The sequence below is a fragment of the Miniopterus natalensis genome, chromosome 17 (assembly GCF_054644295.1).
Source record: "Miniopterus natalensis isolate mMinNat1 chromosome 17, mMinNat1.hap1, whole genome shotgun sequence".
In the NCBI taxonomy this organism is placed as follows: domain Eukaryota; kingdom Metazoa; phylum Chordata; class Mammalia; order Chiroptera; family Miniopteridae; genus Miniopterus; species Miniopterus natalensis.
The window spans coordinates 1,689,293-1,708,889 of record NC_142097.1 but is presented as its reverse complement, the minus strand read 5'-3'; the positions used below and the strand labels follow the sequence as shown (position 1 = coordinate 1,708,889).

Here is a 19,597-nt window from a genome sequence, read left to right as displayed (position 1 = left end):
ATCCTTCAAGGAGCTTGCAAAATGCAGATGAAGCTTATGATCATGCATGTTGTGGGGGAGCGGAGGCGAGGGCAAGGCTCCTGCTCCCCCTCCCTCTTAGGGAACACTGGTCCGTTATACCGAAGCTACAGCATGTGTCCTCGCCTCATCACTGCACCTTCAGCTGGGTTTGACCAGACCCATCCATTTGTTTCTGGAGTTTTAAAATCAAGAAAACATTTCTGACTCATCTCTGAGAATAGATGTAAATAATTTTTTCACTGAAGTCACCAAGGCAACCTTTTAGGGCTCCACGGCCCTGGCCGGACTGGATGGGTTGGTCACACCTCTGCACAAAGCCTTAGGACTATACAGCCCAGGTGTCCCAGCTGACTGACTGCCTTCCCACATACTTCTCCTTCAGGGCTGCCCCTGACATTCACTCTCAGGAACAAACAGTGCACATGTCATTAAAAGGAAAGTCGCTCTTTAATAAGACGCCCCAGCACTCAGGTAGACGGAGGGCTGTGTCCTCACACGGCCCAGGATACGCAGCTGGTGGCGAGCTCTGCTCCATTACAATGCCGTCCCTTGGTGGAGTCTGCCCTCTTGAGCTCTGAGTAAATCTCGTAAACCACCAGAAGATGCCAATCCCCCCAAAGCCCTGCCCATAGCTGTGGCCGCAACTGATGCCAACCTATTAAGCTTTTAAAACACGAAACAAAAACAAAACGAAACACACACACACACACACACACACACACACACACACACTTACTTTGGCACGTGAGCCTCGAGTTACTTGAGCATGTTCATGTCCCTGCCCCTCCCCTGTCCCAACATTTCAGTCGCTCTTTTAGGAGAATGGCGGCCCTTCTGCGGGATGAAAGAGATCACCATGAAGCACTGCTGTTCTGAGCAGCAAGAGGAGGAGGTACAAATGCTAAACTGGCCCCCAAAACAGTTCTCACATTTAGCACTATAATTTATGCAATGCTGCAAAACTTTTGTACCAGGACGACCAGTTTCAAACTGCTGGTTGATTAAATATACATTTATATATAGATATAAGTATAAAAATTACTAAGTCAACATTTGTTGTTTTCAATGTGAAAACGATAAAATGTAATTCTGAATAATTGTGCATTTGCCATAGGGTCCTTGTTCAAGGGATCATAAAAATAATTTTGCAATAAAAAACCCTTTTTTTTAAAAGTTTAGTATTGCCCTCAAGTTCAAAAGTTCGGAGCGAATGTGCTAAGCAGCCTGGAATCCATTCCCGCCAGGGATCTGGAAGCCTTACATTTACTGACCCGACGGCAGGCTCTGCCAGCCATTGGAGCTGGTGAACATTACAGGGCTGGGCAGTGCCAAGTGACTGTTAAACAATCAGCCTCCGCCTTGTTTCTTTGGCGGATGCTGCTACAGCTCGCCAACTCCCTGCACAGCAGCTCTGGGGGGCACACATGTGCTGGGGCTCTGCCTTTTCTTGAGCTACCAGACTAAGCAACTAGGGGCGAGGGTCTCGGATGGGAACCACTGAGCACCAAGGCTGAGGGTGGCCGGGGGCAGGGACGGAGGGAAGATGGGCATTTCAGTGATGCGGAAGTCAGCTGTGCAGAAGGAAAAGTGCACATAAGGTAGCTTGAAAACGGGCTAAGAGCAAATTGCCACAGAAAGGGAGGGAGAATGGGTACAGCCCTCCCCTGCCTGTGGCCGCCAGGACTTGGGGCCACATCCACGCTTTCTGATGCGCGTCTGCTCATGAGGAAACAGGAACACGTGTTCTCCTGGCTCCGGCAGGCACACAATTTTCTTGGCAAAGTTCTTTTTTGCCAAGTTCAGTTTTATTTGGTTGCTGTCTGAACCACTGTCACCGGAATTCATAGATGGGTGCGCTGTGCTCAGGAACGTGGGTTAGATTGAGCGACTGATACCTGCAGTGGGGGAAAGACAGAAACGGAAGGCAGTCGTCTCGGCATCCTGGACACTGAACGGAGGATGTTCTAAAAAACCCAACCAGAGCCCCCAACAACCCACACACTTACATGGATACAAGTTCATGTTCTTCATGTGAAACCTTTGGTTTTATCTCTATTTCTTTGGTTGATCCCCCGAGTTATGCATCAAATAAGCTGTCTTTTGGCCTCCTGCTCCAATCATGAAGCAATCCTAGTGTGTCTTATAAAATGAGAGTGGAAGTCCTGCCCTGTCTGATGCCCAGCGTCTCAGCCCTTCTTGGACTGCGAGGCAGCACTGCTCAGAGCTCCATGAAAACACCCCAGTTCTCCGGAGTCCAGAGAGCATGGGAGAGACCCCTTACAGCTAACCCTGACTGTACCACTTATCTTCATTTCTCACTTCCCCAGGAAGGGCTGCCGGACTTTGAGAACAGAGAGAACTCTGAGGTGGTGTCTGTGTTTCCCTGTGGCAGGTGCTCCCAGGAGTCCAGCAGGTGAAGGAGAAGCAGAGGCAGGACAGTGCACACCGGGGTGATGGCCCTCAGTGGCAGCGAGAGGCGCTGGTGTGGGAGCTAGCTCTCCCCTGGCTTGTTTCACACAGGAGCGAGGAGGATCATAGCAAAAAGCAATTTCTTTCTTACCCAAAAAATCACCAAGAAAGGCTTATGCATTGGCTACCAGAATATACAAGTCAAAGCCACAAGGTGCCACTTCAAACCCATGAGGGCACTATGATCGTGAAGATGTCATGACAAGTGTTACCGAGGATGTGGAGAGAGCAGAAAAACTGTCGCCCTCATGCGTTGCTGGTGGGAAACGCAAAATGGTATAGCTGCTGTGGAAACTGGCATAGCTGCTTTTTGGTGGTTCCTCAGAAAGTTAAACATACAGTCACCATAGGACCCAGCAATTCTACTCCTAAGTTTATGCCCAAAGGAATTGAAAGCAAGAACTCAGACAAACACTTGTACAACCATGTTCAGAGCAGAATATTCACAACAGTCAAAGGTACAACAAGTCTGGTGTCCACGCAGTGATGGATGGACACACGTATGTGGCCTACGGCCTCAGAGTGGAAAACTACTCGGCAATGAACATGAAGCACTACATGTGCTACTGAGTGGCCAGACCCTTCCCTCATGTGCTGAGTGAGAGAAGCTAGACACAAAGGCCACCTGGTGACTGGTTCCCTTTATATGAGATATCAGGGGTAGGCAAATCTGTGCAAATAGAAAGAAGGCCAGTGGCTGCCTTGGGTTGGACTGGGGTGGGAAGCTGGGGGTGACAGCTGAGGGAGTGCAGGGTTTCTTCCTGTGGTGATAAAATGCTCTAAAACTGTTGTGGTGACGGTGGCACAACTGATACTATACTAAAGACCACGGAATTGCACGCTTTATGATTTATATCGATAAAGCTGTCAGCTAAAAAAGAATGAAAAGTTTTAAAAACTCCTCTGAAAATAATTTACTGAAACCCTGCTAATTTGGCATCTCAGAGGAGCTGGGGCTGCCCTGAGCCCACAGGCCCTGAACAAGAAATTTGACTCAGCCCAGGGTAGAGTCACTCACAAGTCACCAAAGTGTGAAAACTCTGAAAGGAAGCAGGTGTCTCCACAGAGAAGAAATTGGGTATTTTATGATATGGTTCACCCTTCAGGTGTAATAAGGTACTTAAAAAGCAGCAAGGAGACAGGAGAGTCCTCAAAAAGGTGACAAAACAAGTACTTGCAGTGGCATTGGGTCCTTCACCTGGAACCAAACCCAGGGCAGGACTGTCAACTCCCATGACCCCTCGGTCACCAAGCGAAAACCAAGTGCACAGGGACCTGCAAATTCCTGGGACCAGGAATATGTCCACAGAATTAAAAAGGCTGCTGACAGCAAAATTCACAGTCTGCAGCTGGAGCTGACATTTTAGTCACTGATTAAATTTGGGAGGAATAAATACAAAACCAGCAAGACTGAGATAGACACTGTGAAAACTCAGCGCCGCTGGAAGCCTTTAGCAGTGAGCTCTGTTTCCAGCCCTCGCTCTCCCTCGTGTGCTCTTCTCTATGGATGGGGATGGGCTCCTAGTGTAAGCAGCGAGATCACTGAGAGAGGCCTCAGCATCTAAACAGAGCATGAAATCCATGCGGAGCCCAGCAGAGAGGTTTCCTTTTGGACTTGGTGAGCCAAGGGATAGCAGGCAGCAAGGGCGGCGAGCGCCTGCTCAGCCGCGGGCTCCTTACCATTCTGAACTCCTATGGTAATAGTAGCCCTCTATGGAGGCTGCCGACTTCTGGAAGCAGATGTAGTAGAACCCGGCAAAGGAAGCACCGCTGATGTCTTTGATTGTGTGGTCTGGGACCAGGAACTGCTCCTGCACACAGATGGGGAGGTCAGTAACAGCGCCCACCACCACCTCTGGGGCCTCCTCCTTCATGATGAGGTGGCTCTCAGGTGCCACCATCACATGGTCTACCCCGCGTGCTGGGTGACGGAAAGCCTCTGCATTGTACCCTGGCCATGAACAGCATTCATGCGCCATTCGAGAATCCTACATACTAATGCAGAAAACTGTGACTTGAGCTCACCAGGATCAGCAACTGAGAGAAGGTGCATGGTCCACACTTCTCATAAGTGAATCAATGCCTACCTGCTTGCCTGCCTTTCAGGGTGCACAGACAGAATGACCTGGGAGGAGGAGGTTTGTGCTCCACTCCAGGAACCATTGCTAGGCTCCCGATCACCTCTAGAACAGCAGGTCACTTCTGTTGGCCTGCGATCATTCTGAGGGCAGCTCAGTCATCAGTAGCCCTTGTAATACCCCTTAAAGAGCTCTATACCTTGCCCTGGCCGGGTACCTCAGTGGGTTAGAGTGTCATCCCAATAAGCCAAGCTTGCAGGTTGGGTCCCCGGTCAGGGCACATACAAGAAACAACCAATGATGCAGAAGTAAGCAGAACAACAAATCGATGTTTCTCTTTCTCTCTCCCCTTCCTCTCTCTCTCTAAAAATCAATCAATAAATTAAAAAAAAAGCTCTATGCCTCATCAAAAGCAACCAGAACTCTCCTATTCTTGATCAGACACCTACGAAAGGCAAGCATGTTATCTCTGGTTGGAGCCAAGAGTTGATAGGCAGCATCCTACTCTCCCAGGGAGACAAGGCCAGAGGCCCCAGGGCCCAAAGAAGTAGAGGCAGAGGTCTCTCAAAGACCAAAGGTGAGTCACCTCAGAAATGCTTTGAAGACAAAAGAATTTTAATCAGTGCTTTTTTGATCTTAAGACACTCTTCTTTCCTTTTCAACCTCTGAAATTGTAGTTTTTAAAATTAAATTTTAAATTAGAACCTTACAAGATACTTCCTTTAACATGTTATTTAGATGGCTTATTTCCAGCAGGTGGCAAGCTTGCCAGGGCAGCCTCAGTACCTGGCAACTCTCCTGAAATGGTAACATTCCCCATCCCCCAAAATTATTAACTACACAAAGTGAAGGCTGGGAATGACTACCCTGAATGATTTGTCTAAGTGACACTAGCAGATTTCAGGATAAAACAGCTAGCTGTTTCTTACAGACTGGGGAGCAGGGCTTGGAGGCAGGTATATGTTTACAAAGTGACTTAACAAATTTGCTTCGTGATTTTGCTGTCCTATGGCCACAACAGGGCAACTGTCATGCTACCAAAGCAGGGAGCACAAAGAACTTCTCAGCCCAAAGCCAACCCCCCGAGTCCAGCCAGGCGGAGTTCTCAGGGCTGGTGAGTGGAAAACCTGAATTCCATTCCTGGTCCCTCATTTCCTGAGCTGGAGGGAACCAGAGGAGCTGTAACTACACTGAGTGAGCCCTGGGCAAGGACATGGTGAGGCAGCAGTCACTGAAATGGCATTTAAGCCAAAGCTGAGGACAGGGACAGAGGATGACTGAATTTAGAGAGCATTGGGCTCTCCCCTGAATCCACCGAAGACTAGGGCTGATTCAACCTGGAGGCCAAAGGGATCCTCGGGTGGGAGAAATGAGCAACAGTGTCAAGGGTGGATTCATCTGCTAACACTAAACAGCTTAACCAGAGATTCGGCAGGGATGTCCGCAGTAAGCCAGTGTGCCTTGGAGCTGTGCCTGCCTTTCATGAGTGTGTAGAGACCCTGCCAAGAAGACAACACTGTAATAAGCACTGGACATGGGGAACAGATGGGGGATACACTGCGGGAGCTGGTACTGTCAGGGAGCCGCCTGGGGGCTTACCTTCCACCTCATGAAGACATAATCCCCATTCTTCAGCTCTTCATAATCAAAGTCATCTGAATTAAATGATTTTGCATACTGATAGAAAGCCAGAAACTTGCCCTAAAAGCAAACAAGAGAGTAAGAGAATAGGTCCATAGGAGAGGCTGGTGTCAGGGCTACCCTTCGTGCCTAGGTGTGAGCGCTCCTTGAAGGCAGGACAGCGGCTGGCAGTGGCACAGGCAGGAGCAGCGAACGTCAAGCCCTGGAAACAGCCTGTGGCCACCCCTTCCCCGAACGCAGACCTGGACTCTGTGCAGACATCTGGGCTCAGCCCTGCCCAGGGATCGGCCTGAGGAAGGGCGGCAGGTGGAAACAGACGCAACTCCAGGAGCCTGTTCACAGAGCACTTTACCAGACAGCCAGGGTCAGTGAAAAGGTCCCTGTGAGCATCGCAGCCACCAAAGAGGCGGGCAGAATGAGAGCCAGCCTGCTGGGCTGAGGAGAGAGGGCGTGGGGCCAGCTGGGTAAGTAGAAACTGGAAACGGGAAGTATATGGTTAAATTTAAAAAGAAAAAAAAGAGACTAGAAATAGGTTACAAAACTATACCTTATGATCCCATTTTTGTTTAAAAAATATATACATATTCAAACGAGATTCAGGGAAACTTTAATACCTATATTAGCTTTAGGTATTGCCAGTATAGATGATTTTTTTTCCTTTTGCATTTCTGTTTTTTTCAAATATTTTTAACAAGACTGTATTAATTTTATAAGAAAACATCTTAAATAAAAAATGAGGATACAGGGATATTAAGTCAGAGCTCGTTACACAGACATTCTTATTCTAAGTAGAGGCGTATGTGGAACCTTGGCTTCATAGTCCCACTGTGACACCAACTTAAAGTTCACTCAGGAAAACCTGAGGGTGAAATACAACGTTTCAGATTCCAGTTTACAATGGAAAAGTGGTCTCATGTGTGAAGCATATTAGACACTGTGAATCCCTGTCAAACAAAGGCACAGCGTAGACTTCCAAGAGTCCTCTGCAGGGATCTGGGCGATCTCCTGGCTGGAAAGTATGGGAAAGGCTAAGAGGCAGTCCGCAGGCCCAGCTTCTCCGCTCACCATGCCTAGCACGCCAGTGTCAAGGGCCTTCTCTGCCCTCTTTCACTCAGAATATTTCAATCTAGCCTAACAAAGGCTGGAGTCCCAGATGTTCTCCAGGGTTCCAATGGGAAGTCAGTGGAAAATAAGAGCTGCTTTCCAGGTACTGAATGTGCAGTGAAGTCAGCCTAAAACTAAGGTTTCCTTGGGCCCCAAAGACCTTGCTTTTTGCAGGACCAATTTGAGATGGAAAACAAAGTTGAATGGGAGACAAGCTGTGGTTTGTTAGAAGGAAGACCTTTTTCACGGGACTGTCCAGGAGAGGAAGGCGCCATCTCACAAGGTGGCCACTGTGCAAAAAGAGCCAGCACTGGGCAGGGTGGGACCAGAGGGCACCAAGGAGCTCTCCAGTACTGCTGTGTGACACTGACACCATCGGCCACCATGAGTGCTCCCCCAACCTTCTGAGTACTTAAATCTTGTTCGTTCTCTCATGTGATCGAGAAATGAATCTGACTTTTAGTGTCTCTTTGCTACAATAGTCAAAACATGTAACTTTCAAAAAATGTTTTAAAAAGCTAAAGTCTAAATTTAAATTTAATCAAAATTCAGCATCTGACAGATGTTGCTTTCCTAACTCAAGAAAAATGTTAATAAGCAAAGCAGCCCCTCTGAAATGGAGTTACCTCAAATGAGGGTCTGGAGTCGGAGTCTCCGCGAGGACTGCTGGGCCAGATTCAGGAGACAGGTTTAGAGTCATTATGACACAACTAACCACTTCTGGTTGGCTTAGAGGGTGAATGCCACGGACTTCCTCAGTGTTAAACCAAAATTCATCATTGCCATGGTCAGCTAAGCCAGACGTTGTTACAACAGGCTGAGAAGCGGATTTGTGTGACAACTGAAGAAAAGACTGGAGGACAGGAGCTCTACGCTGCTCACTACTGACGGACAAGAACATGTCCCACAGCGACAGTGAGGGGGGGCTGGCTTCCCCCACAGCACCTGCTGGGCCTCAGACTGTGCCTGTCTATCAGGAGCTGGGGTGAGGAGAAGCCTCCTGTGGTTGGCCAAGAGGAGGGGCAGCTTTCCAGGAACTGCATCTCCATCACATCCCCTAAAGTCAGAGGCCATTGCTGTGTTTCATGGGATTTCCCCAAGTGCAGCAGATGAGGAAGGACCCGTGGACAGGGGAAGGGCAAATGGAAAGGACAAGGGGATGTGGTAAGACCCTGAGAGCTGGCTCTGTGGCTCTCCTGGAGGCCCAGGGCAAGCAGAGATGTACTCACCCAGTGTTTCCGATCCACGTCTTCATCGGCATCCCACTTCCGAGTTAAGAAAGGGTGTTTTTTGCTGATTATTTCTCCTTCAAAGAAGGTCGTAAGGGTTGGATATTCCTATGGTCAAAACCCAAATATCAAAACAAGATGTTTACCAGGAGTTTTAACCTTTTACAGAGGAAAAATCAACCCCACTCTAACCTCTTTCCCATACTCTCAAAAAGTGATCGCACTGCTAGCCAACAATCTGAACCAGTCAGGCTGCAGCGTGCTGATGGCTGTGGGGGGAGCCTAAATCAAAGGTGCAGAAAGCAGGGGTCTCCTGGACTCCAAGGGCTTTGCCAGAAGCAGAGAGCCCTTCTTTGACTTCACTTGCTATGTGTTAATTGCTCAAAAAAGAATTTGGATGATTCCCACAAGTCAATTCTGAATACTCCATACAAAGAAGATGGTAACTAAGTGGACTGCACCTTCCAAGGAAAACACCCAAAGAGCCTCCAAAATTAGAGTCCTCATAGCTAAGTCTCCCTCAAGCCAAGACCTTGCCCACTGGTTCTCACACTGGTTCAGTCCTTTGTCCCTTTTATGCCAATTCTTCAAGTTTCTAGGGGTGGACTTTTTGGTAGAATACCTTGATATACTAGATACATTTAATTATATCATCATAAAAACAGAGATGATTTATACTAGGAAAACATATGCAAGTCAGGTCTGCAATGGAAAATCACAACCACAAAAAAGTTCTGCTAGGAAAAATAAATAAGCTGTATTCCTACTTGCGTGTTTAGAATACTGTTACATTTTATTTGCTATTTGTTCATCTGCTAATAAGGAGGCACCAAATTAACAGAAGAAAAATTAACACAGTAAAAAAGCTACCATTTCTCTGCATTTGTAAAAAACCTGCCCACGCCCTGGCCGGTGTGCCTCAGTGGTTAGAGCATCTGCCCGTGGACTGAAGGATCCCGGGTTCGATTTCAGCCAAGGGCACATACCTGGGTTGCAGGCTCGATCCTCAGCCTGGTCCGGGCTTGTGCCCGGAGGCAACCAGTTGATGTGTCTCTCTCCCATCAGTGTCTCTCTCTCTCTCTCTGAAAAGCAATAAAAAACATATCCTCAGGTGAGGATTAAAAAAAACAAAAACAAACAAACAAGAAGCCCACCCGCCCCGGCCCCTCTGCCCAGCTTGCAGACACAGTCACCATCCGCACTTCCCAGACCACAGAGGTCCCTCTTCTTCATACCCCGTGTGAGACCCTCTTATCCTGCAGCGAACACCTGTACAGGTTTAGAATAAACCTGTTCCAATGGCTTTGCCTCTTTTTCCAGCCCGAGCAGCCGCGTGGCTCAGGACCTTCCAGAGGCTGCCGGCAGGGCAGGAGGCAGCACCGCCACGGCGGCAGCCTGGCTGAGCCTGCTGAGCCCCCCTTCTCTTCTCTCAGCAGCCAACTTCCAAACCACAACCCCTCGCCCAACTATGCTGCTGGGTTCTCCACGCGGATACTTATATAAACAGGGTGAAGAAATAAAATGGGATAAATGGAAACCTATTTTTAAAGATATAAACTAAATTTAACCTGTTTTAGGAAAGAATACTAAGGAAAAAAGTTCTATATAAGTTAGCACCTGACCTGAGGTTTTAAATTTAAAGCTATATAGTAAATAATAATACAAGAATAAACTCTGAGCCCTGCTTGGGTGGCTTAGTTGGTTGAGTGTTGTCCTGTGCACTGAAAGGTCATTGGTTCCATTCCCAGTCAGGGCACATGCCTGGGTTGCAGGTTCGATCCCTGGTTGGGGTGTGTACTGGAGGCAGCCAATTCATGTTTCTCTCTCCCTCCCCCCCTTTCCCCCTAAAAATCAATAAAAACATTTTAAAAAAAGAATAAACTGCGTTTTGCATACTCATACTGTAATTTTCTGATTTTCAAACTTTAATTTTTTTTCAAAACTTCCATAAAGGAGACAGAAGAAAATGATAAACTGGCCCTGTTCTAATGCAAAAAAATACTTATGGTTGAAATCACATTTTCCTAATGAATGATTCTGCACTGACTTCTCCCTAAAAACTCTTTAGGCAGTGTATCAGGGTGACTGCATGGTCACCCCAAACTCAGAGGATTCAGTAAGATACTTGATGAATTACAATTCATATGCACAGAAGTTACCAAAATACCTCTTAGTGCAGGAAGGGGAAACGCGAGTACCTGAATAAAGCCAAACCGGAGGCAACTCAGAGCCAGAGAGCTCAGCAGGAGGGGTGAGGCTACCAAAGAAAGGGGTCGCGGCAGAGCTAGCAACCCCCTCCTCCAGGCAGGTGTGGGCTCCCTAGGGTGGATGGGCTGTCCCAGACATGTAAGTCCCACACTGGCCCTGCTCTCTGATTCCAGGCTCACCAAAGACAGCCTGGGGAAGGTCTGGCTTTCCATGCAGACCTGCCTTCCAGGGGATCCACATGCAGCTCCCCAGTAACATGAAGGGAAAGTCCAGAATATGCATGCCCCTGATTTGTAAGTGTGCGAACTGGCACTCTGTCCCAGCGGTCTCTGCGAGTGCAGTCGGTATGACCTGCCTCCCCTGTTCCCAGCAAGTTTAGCACCACCTCAGTGAGAGCTTCCTAACTCTTCCAGCCTGGTCTAGTGAAGTAGTGAGTGCTGAAGTGGCTGCCCCAGTCAGGGCCCCCCAGCCTCCCCAGGACGATCCCTCTTCCGACTGCTGAGTCAGATTTGCAAAGAGAATGCTAGCTGACACCCATTTGTCACAGTCCTGGGACTTCTGTCCAGAAGGCATACAAACATTAAAGCTGTACTGTTCGTGTGAGGTAGCAAAGAGGCAGTTATCACCAATTTACTAGTTAACTCTATAATGTAAACTCAAGGAAGATTCTAACTAAAAACCAAACCATTTCAATAGTTTTATTAAAATAAACTATATAGTTGAGTCTTAAACAGCGAGCCTGGGTGGGTGTGGCTCAGCCATTGAGCATCGACCTAGGATCCAGGCGATCAGGGTTCTATTCCCGGTCAGGGCACATACCCAGGTTGCGGGCTCAATCTCCAGTTGGGGGCGTGCAGGAGGCAGCCAATCAATGACTCTCTCATCATTGACGTTTCTATCTCTCTCTCCCTCTCCTTTCCTCTCTATGAAATCACTAAAAATATATTAAAACAAAAACAAAAACAAAAACTAGCTATAAATGGAAAAGCAAACAAAAATGGAAACTGCATTTTATAATACAAGTATAAAATCATTCTAAGAATCATCACCTGTCCTGCATTTTACAAATTACCTAGTGACCATGTGTATTAGATTTTAGACATCACACACCACCAGGCCTACACTAAAAGCCAATAAACAGTACACTTTAAATGGGTAAACTGTATGGTATGTGAACAGTATCTCAGCAAAGTTACTACAAAATTTTATTAAAAAAGGTGAATTCACAGGACCCTGAAGTGGAGCACGACTTAGAAACCTCTGCTGAACGCCAGCTCAGCGCCATCACGGACCCACCATGCCTGGGGCAGACGCGCTGGGGAGGCCTGTCCTCACGAGGCCACTCCAGGTACAGGTGGGAAGGACTGGCCAGGACGGTGGTCTCAGAGTTCCGGCCATGAACCCTGGTTGCCCTGGGCTAGCCCCAAGGAAGGGCCACGCCTGCACCCCTCCTCAGCGGAGCCTGGCTGCTCACGCCTCAGAGGTGCCCCCCCCCTTCACTAGGGTTACTCGTTCCTGCTGGGAAGTTCATAGCATTTCTTTTTTTTAAAAATATATCTTTATTGATTTCAGAGAGAGGAAAGGAGAGGGAGAGAGAGAGATAGAAACATCAATGATGAGAGAGTCATTGATCAAGCCTGCAACCCGGGCATGTGCCCTGACCAGGAATCGAACCCGGATCTCCTGGATCCCAGGTCGATGCTCAACCGCTGAGTCACGCCCGGCCGGGCGAAAGTTCATAGCATTTCTATGCAGCTTCCTATGACTAGAATGACTGATTTTTAGAGTCAGCAATAAACATTCTACATTACAAATGTTCCTGGTTTCCTTATGAAGTTAAATGTTTATGTTCTGTGGTCAATTAATTTGGCTAAGAGTTGAACATACTCTGTTTACTATGTTACCACAATTCAAAGGTTAGCACCCTTCATTTTGCTATCATTTCCTATCCCTACTGGACTGGATACGTGTCCAGAGGCGATGAAGAGATTACCTTTTCATCTCAGCAACAAACTTCACAGAAAATTCTCAGCCACAGTTCTTTTTTCTTTTCTTTCTTTTTTTTGTTTTGTTTTCTTTTTTTGTTTTTTTTGTTAATCCTCACCTGAGGATATTTTTTTCCATTGATTTTTCGAGAGCTGAAGGGAGGGAGGGAGGGAGAGAAACAGGGATGTGACAGACCCCAACCAGGGGTGAGGTGTGAACCTGCAACCGAGGTACGTGCCCTTGACCGGGAGTCAAACCCGTGACGCTTCCAGTGCACAGGCCAAGGCTCTAACTACTGGGCCACACTGGCCCGGGCCCAACCAAACTTCTAAGAAGTAGGAGAACCAGATGGAACGGAGGAGACAGAAACAATTGTTTCCAGTGTGAGGGGTCATCAGTGCCTTGTGCACTGTACTGCACAACAGCCTACCTTACGTTACATTGTGTCCTCCCCACCAGGATGAGCCCCTGGAGTAGACAGAGCAGGCATTTAATTCTCATTTCCTACGTGAGGAAACTGAAGGGAAATTCAAGGTCATAGAACCAGTAAGGGACACAGTGGGAACGTCACCCAGCCTCTTTCCACAGCTCCGCACAGCATCTCCAAACTCCCTGGGCCACCAAGATGGCGAGAGCAGGCAGGTCCCTGGCACCCTGCAGCCAGGGCAAGCCCAGGCTCTCGCCGTGGAGTTAGGTGGCCAGTTCAGTTACCTTCGTGCTCTTCCTGTTTACTCACTAGTGGGAAAAGAAAGGGTGCTCTTTCTTGCTTCCTACATTTCCAGGAGTTTCAAGCTTTACAAAGTTGGTTAAAAAAAACCCCCACAGCAGCGCACATTTATATAGAAGCTAATTCTGTTAGGAAATGGATGATCACTTCTCATTGTTCCAGTGGAAAGAACTTCTCAAAGGGTTGATGCTTATTTCGGAAATTTTCAAACTTAGGGTGATAGCTATATTCTTACTACATATTATTTTCTCAAAAAAGATTAAAATGAAATTAATAGCATTAGTCACATTGTGACTTATTTATAAACTGTAAAGATTTGCCAGTCTGTATCCCTTCCAACAAGACACATGGAAACTGCATGCTTTATGTTCCCCAGACAATAACAACACTCAGAAGTGGGAAACTTTAATCAAGCCTCAGCTGAAACTGCGTGCCCTTCACACTCAGACTGCTGAGTGCAGTCCACGTTTTAGTTCTAGTTCTACCTCATTTAAATGCGTGCTTACCTCAGTAAGGCCTTTAATCTTCAGGTACCCACAAAGGTAAGAGTTCCCCGTGTCCACATGCTGGAAAGAAAGGACACATAGCCTTGTTACAAATGGAGGAACCACCAGAAGACAAGCTGCAATCACTTTCCAGTGGTCATGCTTGAGCCCAAGGAACATAAGGAAGGCTGGAGGTCAGTGTACACCCAACACACCTAGAGTCCACCAGCCTGACACCTTTGTGAGTCTTCTCCATCCACATGCCTGTTCAGGTGAAGCTCAATTTCACTCAGCTGAATATCATGAGACTGAAGTCCCTCTCTGCACCAGCAAGCTCGCTCCAGCCTCACTTCTATACTGTCTTCAATACCAGTTTCCCTTTTGTCTGCAGGATTTGTGCATCACTAGCCTGTAGGCCTCCATTTCTACCTGTACACGTGTCATTCCTAACCTGGGCTGCATTTGCTTTCTAATGTCTTTCTGGCCTATTTCTGTTCCTGTATTTACACTAAGCACCATCTTGTATTATGTATGAAATGGGCAGAATATTCAGGGAAGGCATCTTTCAAAGACTTATGTGGTACAAATTTGTTACAAACCGAAGTGCTGACCACAAATCAGACTATACTGTGAATGCCTGCTCTGCTAATTTTATGCATGGATGCTTGTATTTCTTGATGAAGAGAGGAGCCTAAAATAAACAGGAGTAACAGGTGTAGATTTTGAGGTTTAGCAGCCACCCAACAACCAATTTCCTACTTTTCTACACTGGCAGGGCCTAGATTTTTGTCCTGGCACCAACCCTGGCTTCGCAAGACATGCTCAACCCTGATGGATCCAAGGCAAACGTGTGGCCCCATCCCCTTGTGAGTTGTCTATTTAGGGGTGAGTGACCCAGTTCTGGCCAGTTAGATGTGTGTATAAGTCTTCTGGGTGCTAATGGGAAAGATTCTGGCTTTTGGAGAGCCTCTTTTTCTTCCCCTCGTGGTGGCAGTATCTGTACCAGTGCCCAGTCCTGTGGCAGCCATCTAGAAATCATGAGGAGAAACAGGCTGGGAAATGCCAAGGATGGCAGCACAGAAAGATGGAAAGAAATGGGCCCCTGAATGAGCAAATTGGGAACCAAGCCACCTCTAAACTTCTTGTAATGTGAGATCACGGGTCCCCTTTTCTCTAAGCTAGTTTGAAATGGTGCTTGCAGCTGGATGCATACTAACTAGTGTACTTTACCCCAACCTATGCAGACTCATCCTCAATAGGCAGATTTTCAGATTTCATGACAATTGGATTTATTTACAAAGTGAACCCCTGGAATTAAAGCAAAAAAAGTACAATGGTGCTGTAGCACACTGATATTTTAATGTGAAGTGAGGTATCATTTTAAGACACTAGAAAAGTTTTGTGGGATTTATCAGATTTGGAGACTCAACTACTTCCAATTACAAAGGCAATCCTTAAAAACTGTAATGAGCTCACTCAGCCAGATGAGGTCAGCACTGAAGCAAATGGGCTTCAATGAAGCTAAAGTGCTCTCAGTTTGGTGCTGGTGACAAAAGTATTCCATGTGAAAAGTGCCAAAGCATTTTAAATATCCCCATCTGCTGACCCTGGCACTGGACGTTATTTAAAGCAGCTGATCCGTACTAACATGGTTCAGCAAAGAACTTTTATTAAAGGGTACACAGCTCTAACCCAAGGTCTTGAGTTTTATGTATGCAGTTCTCACTGAATTCAATACAGTTTGGGATTTCACAGCCACTGGAAGGGTATCAGGTGGCAAAGATAGTTGCTAATAAGATTAAAACTTGAACTGTAAATTGGCTAACATTTTGCTTGGATTATCACAAGAATCAGAATTTCAATTTGGCTTCCATTCAACCATGTGTCTCTCCCATTTTGCCCAAATTGATCTTGATGACAGTTGGTGAACTCGAATGCACCACAGTGTAGAGAGCTTTAACCAAACGACAGGCCAGCATCTCAATGAGACGAGCAAGGCGAATGTTCAGCAGGAAGACCTCACAGCACAGCTGTATGCAACAGCTGCTCTTTTCAATATTCCTTTTACACTGACCCTGGCCCTCACTTTACTTTGGCTTCTTATATGGCAGAAGAGAAACAGAATAGTCACAGTGATAAACAACAACAACAAAAGGCCCAGTAAGAATCTCAAAAAGAAATAGTACTTTGACGAGCACAGAAGAGATGTGCAACATCATTAGTCATCAGGAAAATGCAAATCAAAACCACAATGAGATACCACTTCACACCCACTAGGTTGGCTGCAATAAAAAAGATAGACAATAGCAAGTGCTGGTGAGGATGTGGACACCCACAACCCTCACACACTGCTGGTGGGAATGTAAAATGGTGTAGACACTGGAAATCAGTCTGGCAGTTTCTTAAAATGTTAAACATAGAGTTCCAAGAGAAATGAAAACGTATGTCCACAAAAAACTTGTACATGCTGTGAAGACAGCAGCATTATTCACAACAGCCAAAAAGTAGAAACAACCCAAATGCCCCTCAGCTGGTTAATGGATAAACAAAATGCCGCACACCCATACAATGGACTACTATGCAACAATAAAAAGGAATGAAGCAGACACATGCCATGATATGGGTGAATCCTGAAAACATTACGCTCCGTGGAAAAAGCTAGACACAGAAGGTCACATACTGTATAATTCCATTTACATGAAATGTTCAGAACAAGCAAATCTTAGAAAAAAAGCTAGTGGTTGCCTAGGGTTGGAGGGGTTTGAGGTTTCTCTTCAAGGTGATGAGGGGTAGACTGCGGTGATGGTATACAGCTCTGTGAACGTCCTAGCGACTGCTGAATTGTGCACCTTCAGCGGGTGACTCCTGGCACGTGCGTTCTGTCTAAACAAAGCTGCTATGCAGGAGGCAGGCATGAGGATGAACCACGAACATGACCTAAGAACTAGCCCTGCTGACACAAGAGCCACTGACCCTCCACGGTAGACAGGCAGCTCACCCCTAGACGCAAGGCAGCAGCCCCGGGAGCCCACCAAGCCCACCACCACACACCCTACTCGGCAGCTTCCAGCCACCAGCCAGACTCCCGCTCTGGGCCTCCCTGGGACCTGTCAGTCCTGTCCCAGCTCAGCCGCCACTTCCACTGGTTCACAAGGAAACTGGCACCTGACAGAAGCCCAGAAACAACACACTAATGACAGAATAGTAGTTGTTGCAGTAACCAAAGCAGACTTCTCTTTGACACTCAGCTACCCTGTCACACCAGAAACTATTAAATTAGACAATGGACACAAATTCAAGATCATTCCAAAAATGACCCACACCAGGGATCTTTCAGAATTTTATGAGTAGTTGCAAAACCTTTATACTAAATTCTTACATTTCAATCACCATGACGTACATAATTATGAAGACTGAAATTACAATAAATATCATGGTTCATAATAGAATTTTAAGTTTATGGCCCAAAGATTAACATGAAGATGCAGCTTTCCCAATCCAAAACAGGGGGAAATGATTTATTCCCACAAAACTAAGAAAAGAGGCAGATGAATGCTCTTATAGCTAGCAGAAAGAAAACATACTCCCATCGTCTTTTGGGTGGGAGACCTATTTGCTCAGAAGAGAGGCTGTTTAAGATTTAAAATTTAAAAGGGCAAAGGGCGAGTATATGGCCAGGACATTCTACATCTGTCCTCAGAGGTGGCTGCAGTGAGGCAGCACATTAGGACCTCAAAGCTTCTGCAAGCCTTTCAAGGATACAGACGTTTGGAGGGGCTTCTGGAAACAGCTTAGGAGGTGGGGTGCCAGGTTAAGGACAAAGGGGCACAGTGAGGGCTAAAGTGGGTCCCGAGGCAAGCAACGTGGCTACAGGAGGGACACTGTGAGGGAAGAGAGAGCAAAGGGAGTGTCAGCCACTGACCATCTCCTCCGGCTGGGAAAAAATGTCAAGTGTACTCCCATTTGCGTGAGAGGGGTGAGAGGTAGGAAGGGGCCAGGGCAGGCCAAGCTGTAGCTGAAAAGCTATCAGGGGCTGACAGGAGGTACTCACAAATCCAGGTCAGATGGGGGGTGGGGAGGTGGAATGGCAAGGGGAGGAAATGTCCACGTGGGTTGGTTAGGTTTCCCAGCACAGGGCTATCAGGCACTGGGAGGAAGCCTTGGCTGTGCAGACAGAAGTTAAGAAGCCGCAAAGAGGGTCCCCTGGAGCCAGAAAGGAGGAAGGTGGAGGGACGAGGTGGGAAAGCCTGGGTAGAGAGGCCAGGGCAAGTGGCCAGAGAACAGGGCTCAGAGTAGGAGATGCCTGGGGCAAGAGGCCTGGGGTGGGGCAGCTGTGAGGAGCTGGGTATGGAGACCAGAGAGAGGCTGGGGCAGTGAGGGGGAAGGGGGGCGGGAGGCAAGACCCTGGTGGGCTGTGGGAGGCCCGCCCAGCAGCGCCCCTGGTTTGGGGTGGGGGTCAAGGGCCAGGAATCAGTCGCCTCAGGCTCGGGGACTAAGGGGGGGGCGGTGCCCCCAGGTCTGAAGAGGCTGATGAGCTCTCCCAGGAAGGAGACCCCAGGAGGCGGAGGTGGGCCCCGGGGTCCGAGGAGAGGAGGGACAGGAGGCACGTCTCAGGTCTGGGGAAACCTGCCACGGGGCGGGTCCCGTCAGGAGAAACGTGGAGAGTTGTTCAACGCCTGAGGGCCGCGGGGGGCCGCCGGAGGGCCGCCGGGTGCTGGGGGGAGGACCCAAGCGTGAGGGTGCAGTCCCGGGGGCTTCCGCATCCGAGGAGGGCAGGTCCCGGCGTCAAGTCGGGGCAGTGTCAGGGGTCGGCCGGGAGCGGCTCGCGACAGGCTCCGGGTGTGAGGGGCAGGTCGGGGTCGGGCTCGGACAGTGTGAGACACCAGCTGGGCAAGTCCCGGCGGCGCGGCGCCGGGCGCGGGAGGCCCGGCGGCGAGGGCCTGGTCCGCGGCGGCGGCTCGAGAGCGGGAGGCACGGCCTGTGGGCGCCGCGAGGAGGCCCTCGGGCCGCGGCCGGCCCGGCCGGCGCTCACCTGCAGCACCACCTCTACGTCGTACGAGTTCCCCTTGCTCTTCTGGTGGCCGCGGAACTTGGAGCCGCTGTAGAGCAGGCTGGTGGCCACGCCGGGCTGCTGGGTGTTGATGGGCGGCGGCGGGATGAGCGAGGCCGCGGACGCGACCGAGGCACCGGCCGGTGGGGGACACTCAGTGCGGACCGGCATCGCGGGGTCCCCCGGAGCCAGGGTTGGGGGGAGGGGGAGAGGAACCGCCGCCGCCGCCGCGCGGGAGCCGAGAAGGGTGGCAGGGAGGGAGGGGCCGGGGCGCGCACGCGCTGGGCTGGGGCGGGAGGGGGGGGCACCCCCCGCCCGCGGCCTGCGGACCAACCGCTCCGGCCGCCACCGGGACCCGGGACCCGCTAGCTGGGCCCGCCGGTCCAGAGCTGAGTCCCCCTCCCCACTTGCCCTCGCGCGCGTGCCCGCGAGCGCGCGCCCCAAGCGCGCGCCCCCCCACCCGCGCGCACCGCCCCCACCGCCCTTCCAATTGGCCCCGAGCTCCCGGGGCCGCGAGCCGGCTGAGGCGGAGCTTCCACCCATTGGCGGGCAGGGGGAGCACGTGACGCGGCGTGCGGCGCGCCCCTGGGACTTGTAGT

General features: G+C 49.1%; 1 protein-coding gene across 2 annotated transcripts; it reads right to left on the bottom strand.

Annotated features, from left to right (window-relative positions):
- Positions 1-1,018: 1,018 nt before the first annotated feature.
- Positions 1,019-19,203, bottom strand: GID4 (GID complex subunit 4 homolog). Of its 2 annotated transcripts, XM_016196492.2 has the most exons (6): positions 18,981-19,184; positions 13,970-14,029; positions 8,543-8,650; positions 6,168-6,269; positions 4,171-4,301; positions 1,019-1,916 (listed from the first exon to the last, which is right to left on the bottom strand). In XM_016196492.2, exons 1-6 carry the CDS (start codon positions 19,167-19,169, stop codon positions 1,853-1,855), a joined length of 654 nt encoding a protein of 217 aa, XP_016051978.1. In that variant the 5' UTR covers positions 19,170-19,184; the 3' UTR covers positions 1,019-1,852. The 2 variants fall into 2 exon arrangements, with proteins under 2 accessions (XP_016051978.1, XP_087681909.1); XM_087825783.1 differs by lacking the exons at positions 1,019-1,916; positions 4,171-4,301; positions 6,168-6,269 and having other exon boundaries at positions 6,276-8,650; positions 18,981-19,203.
- Positions 19,204-19,597: the final 394 nt, after the last annotated feature.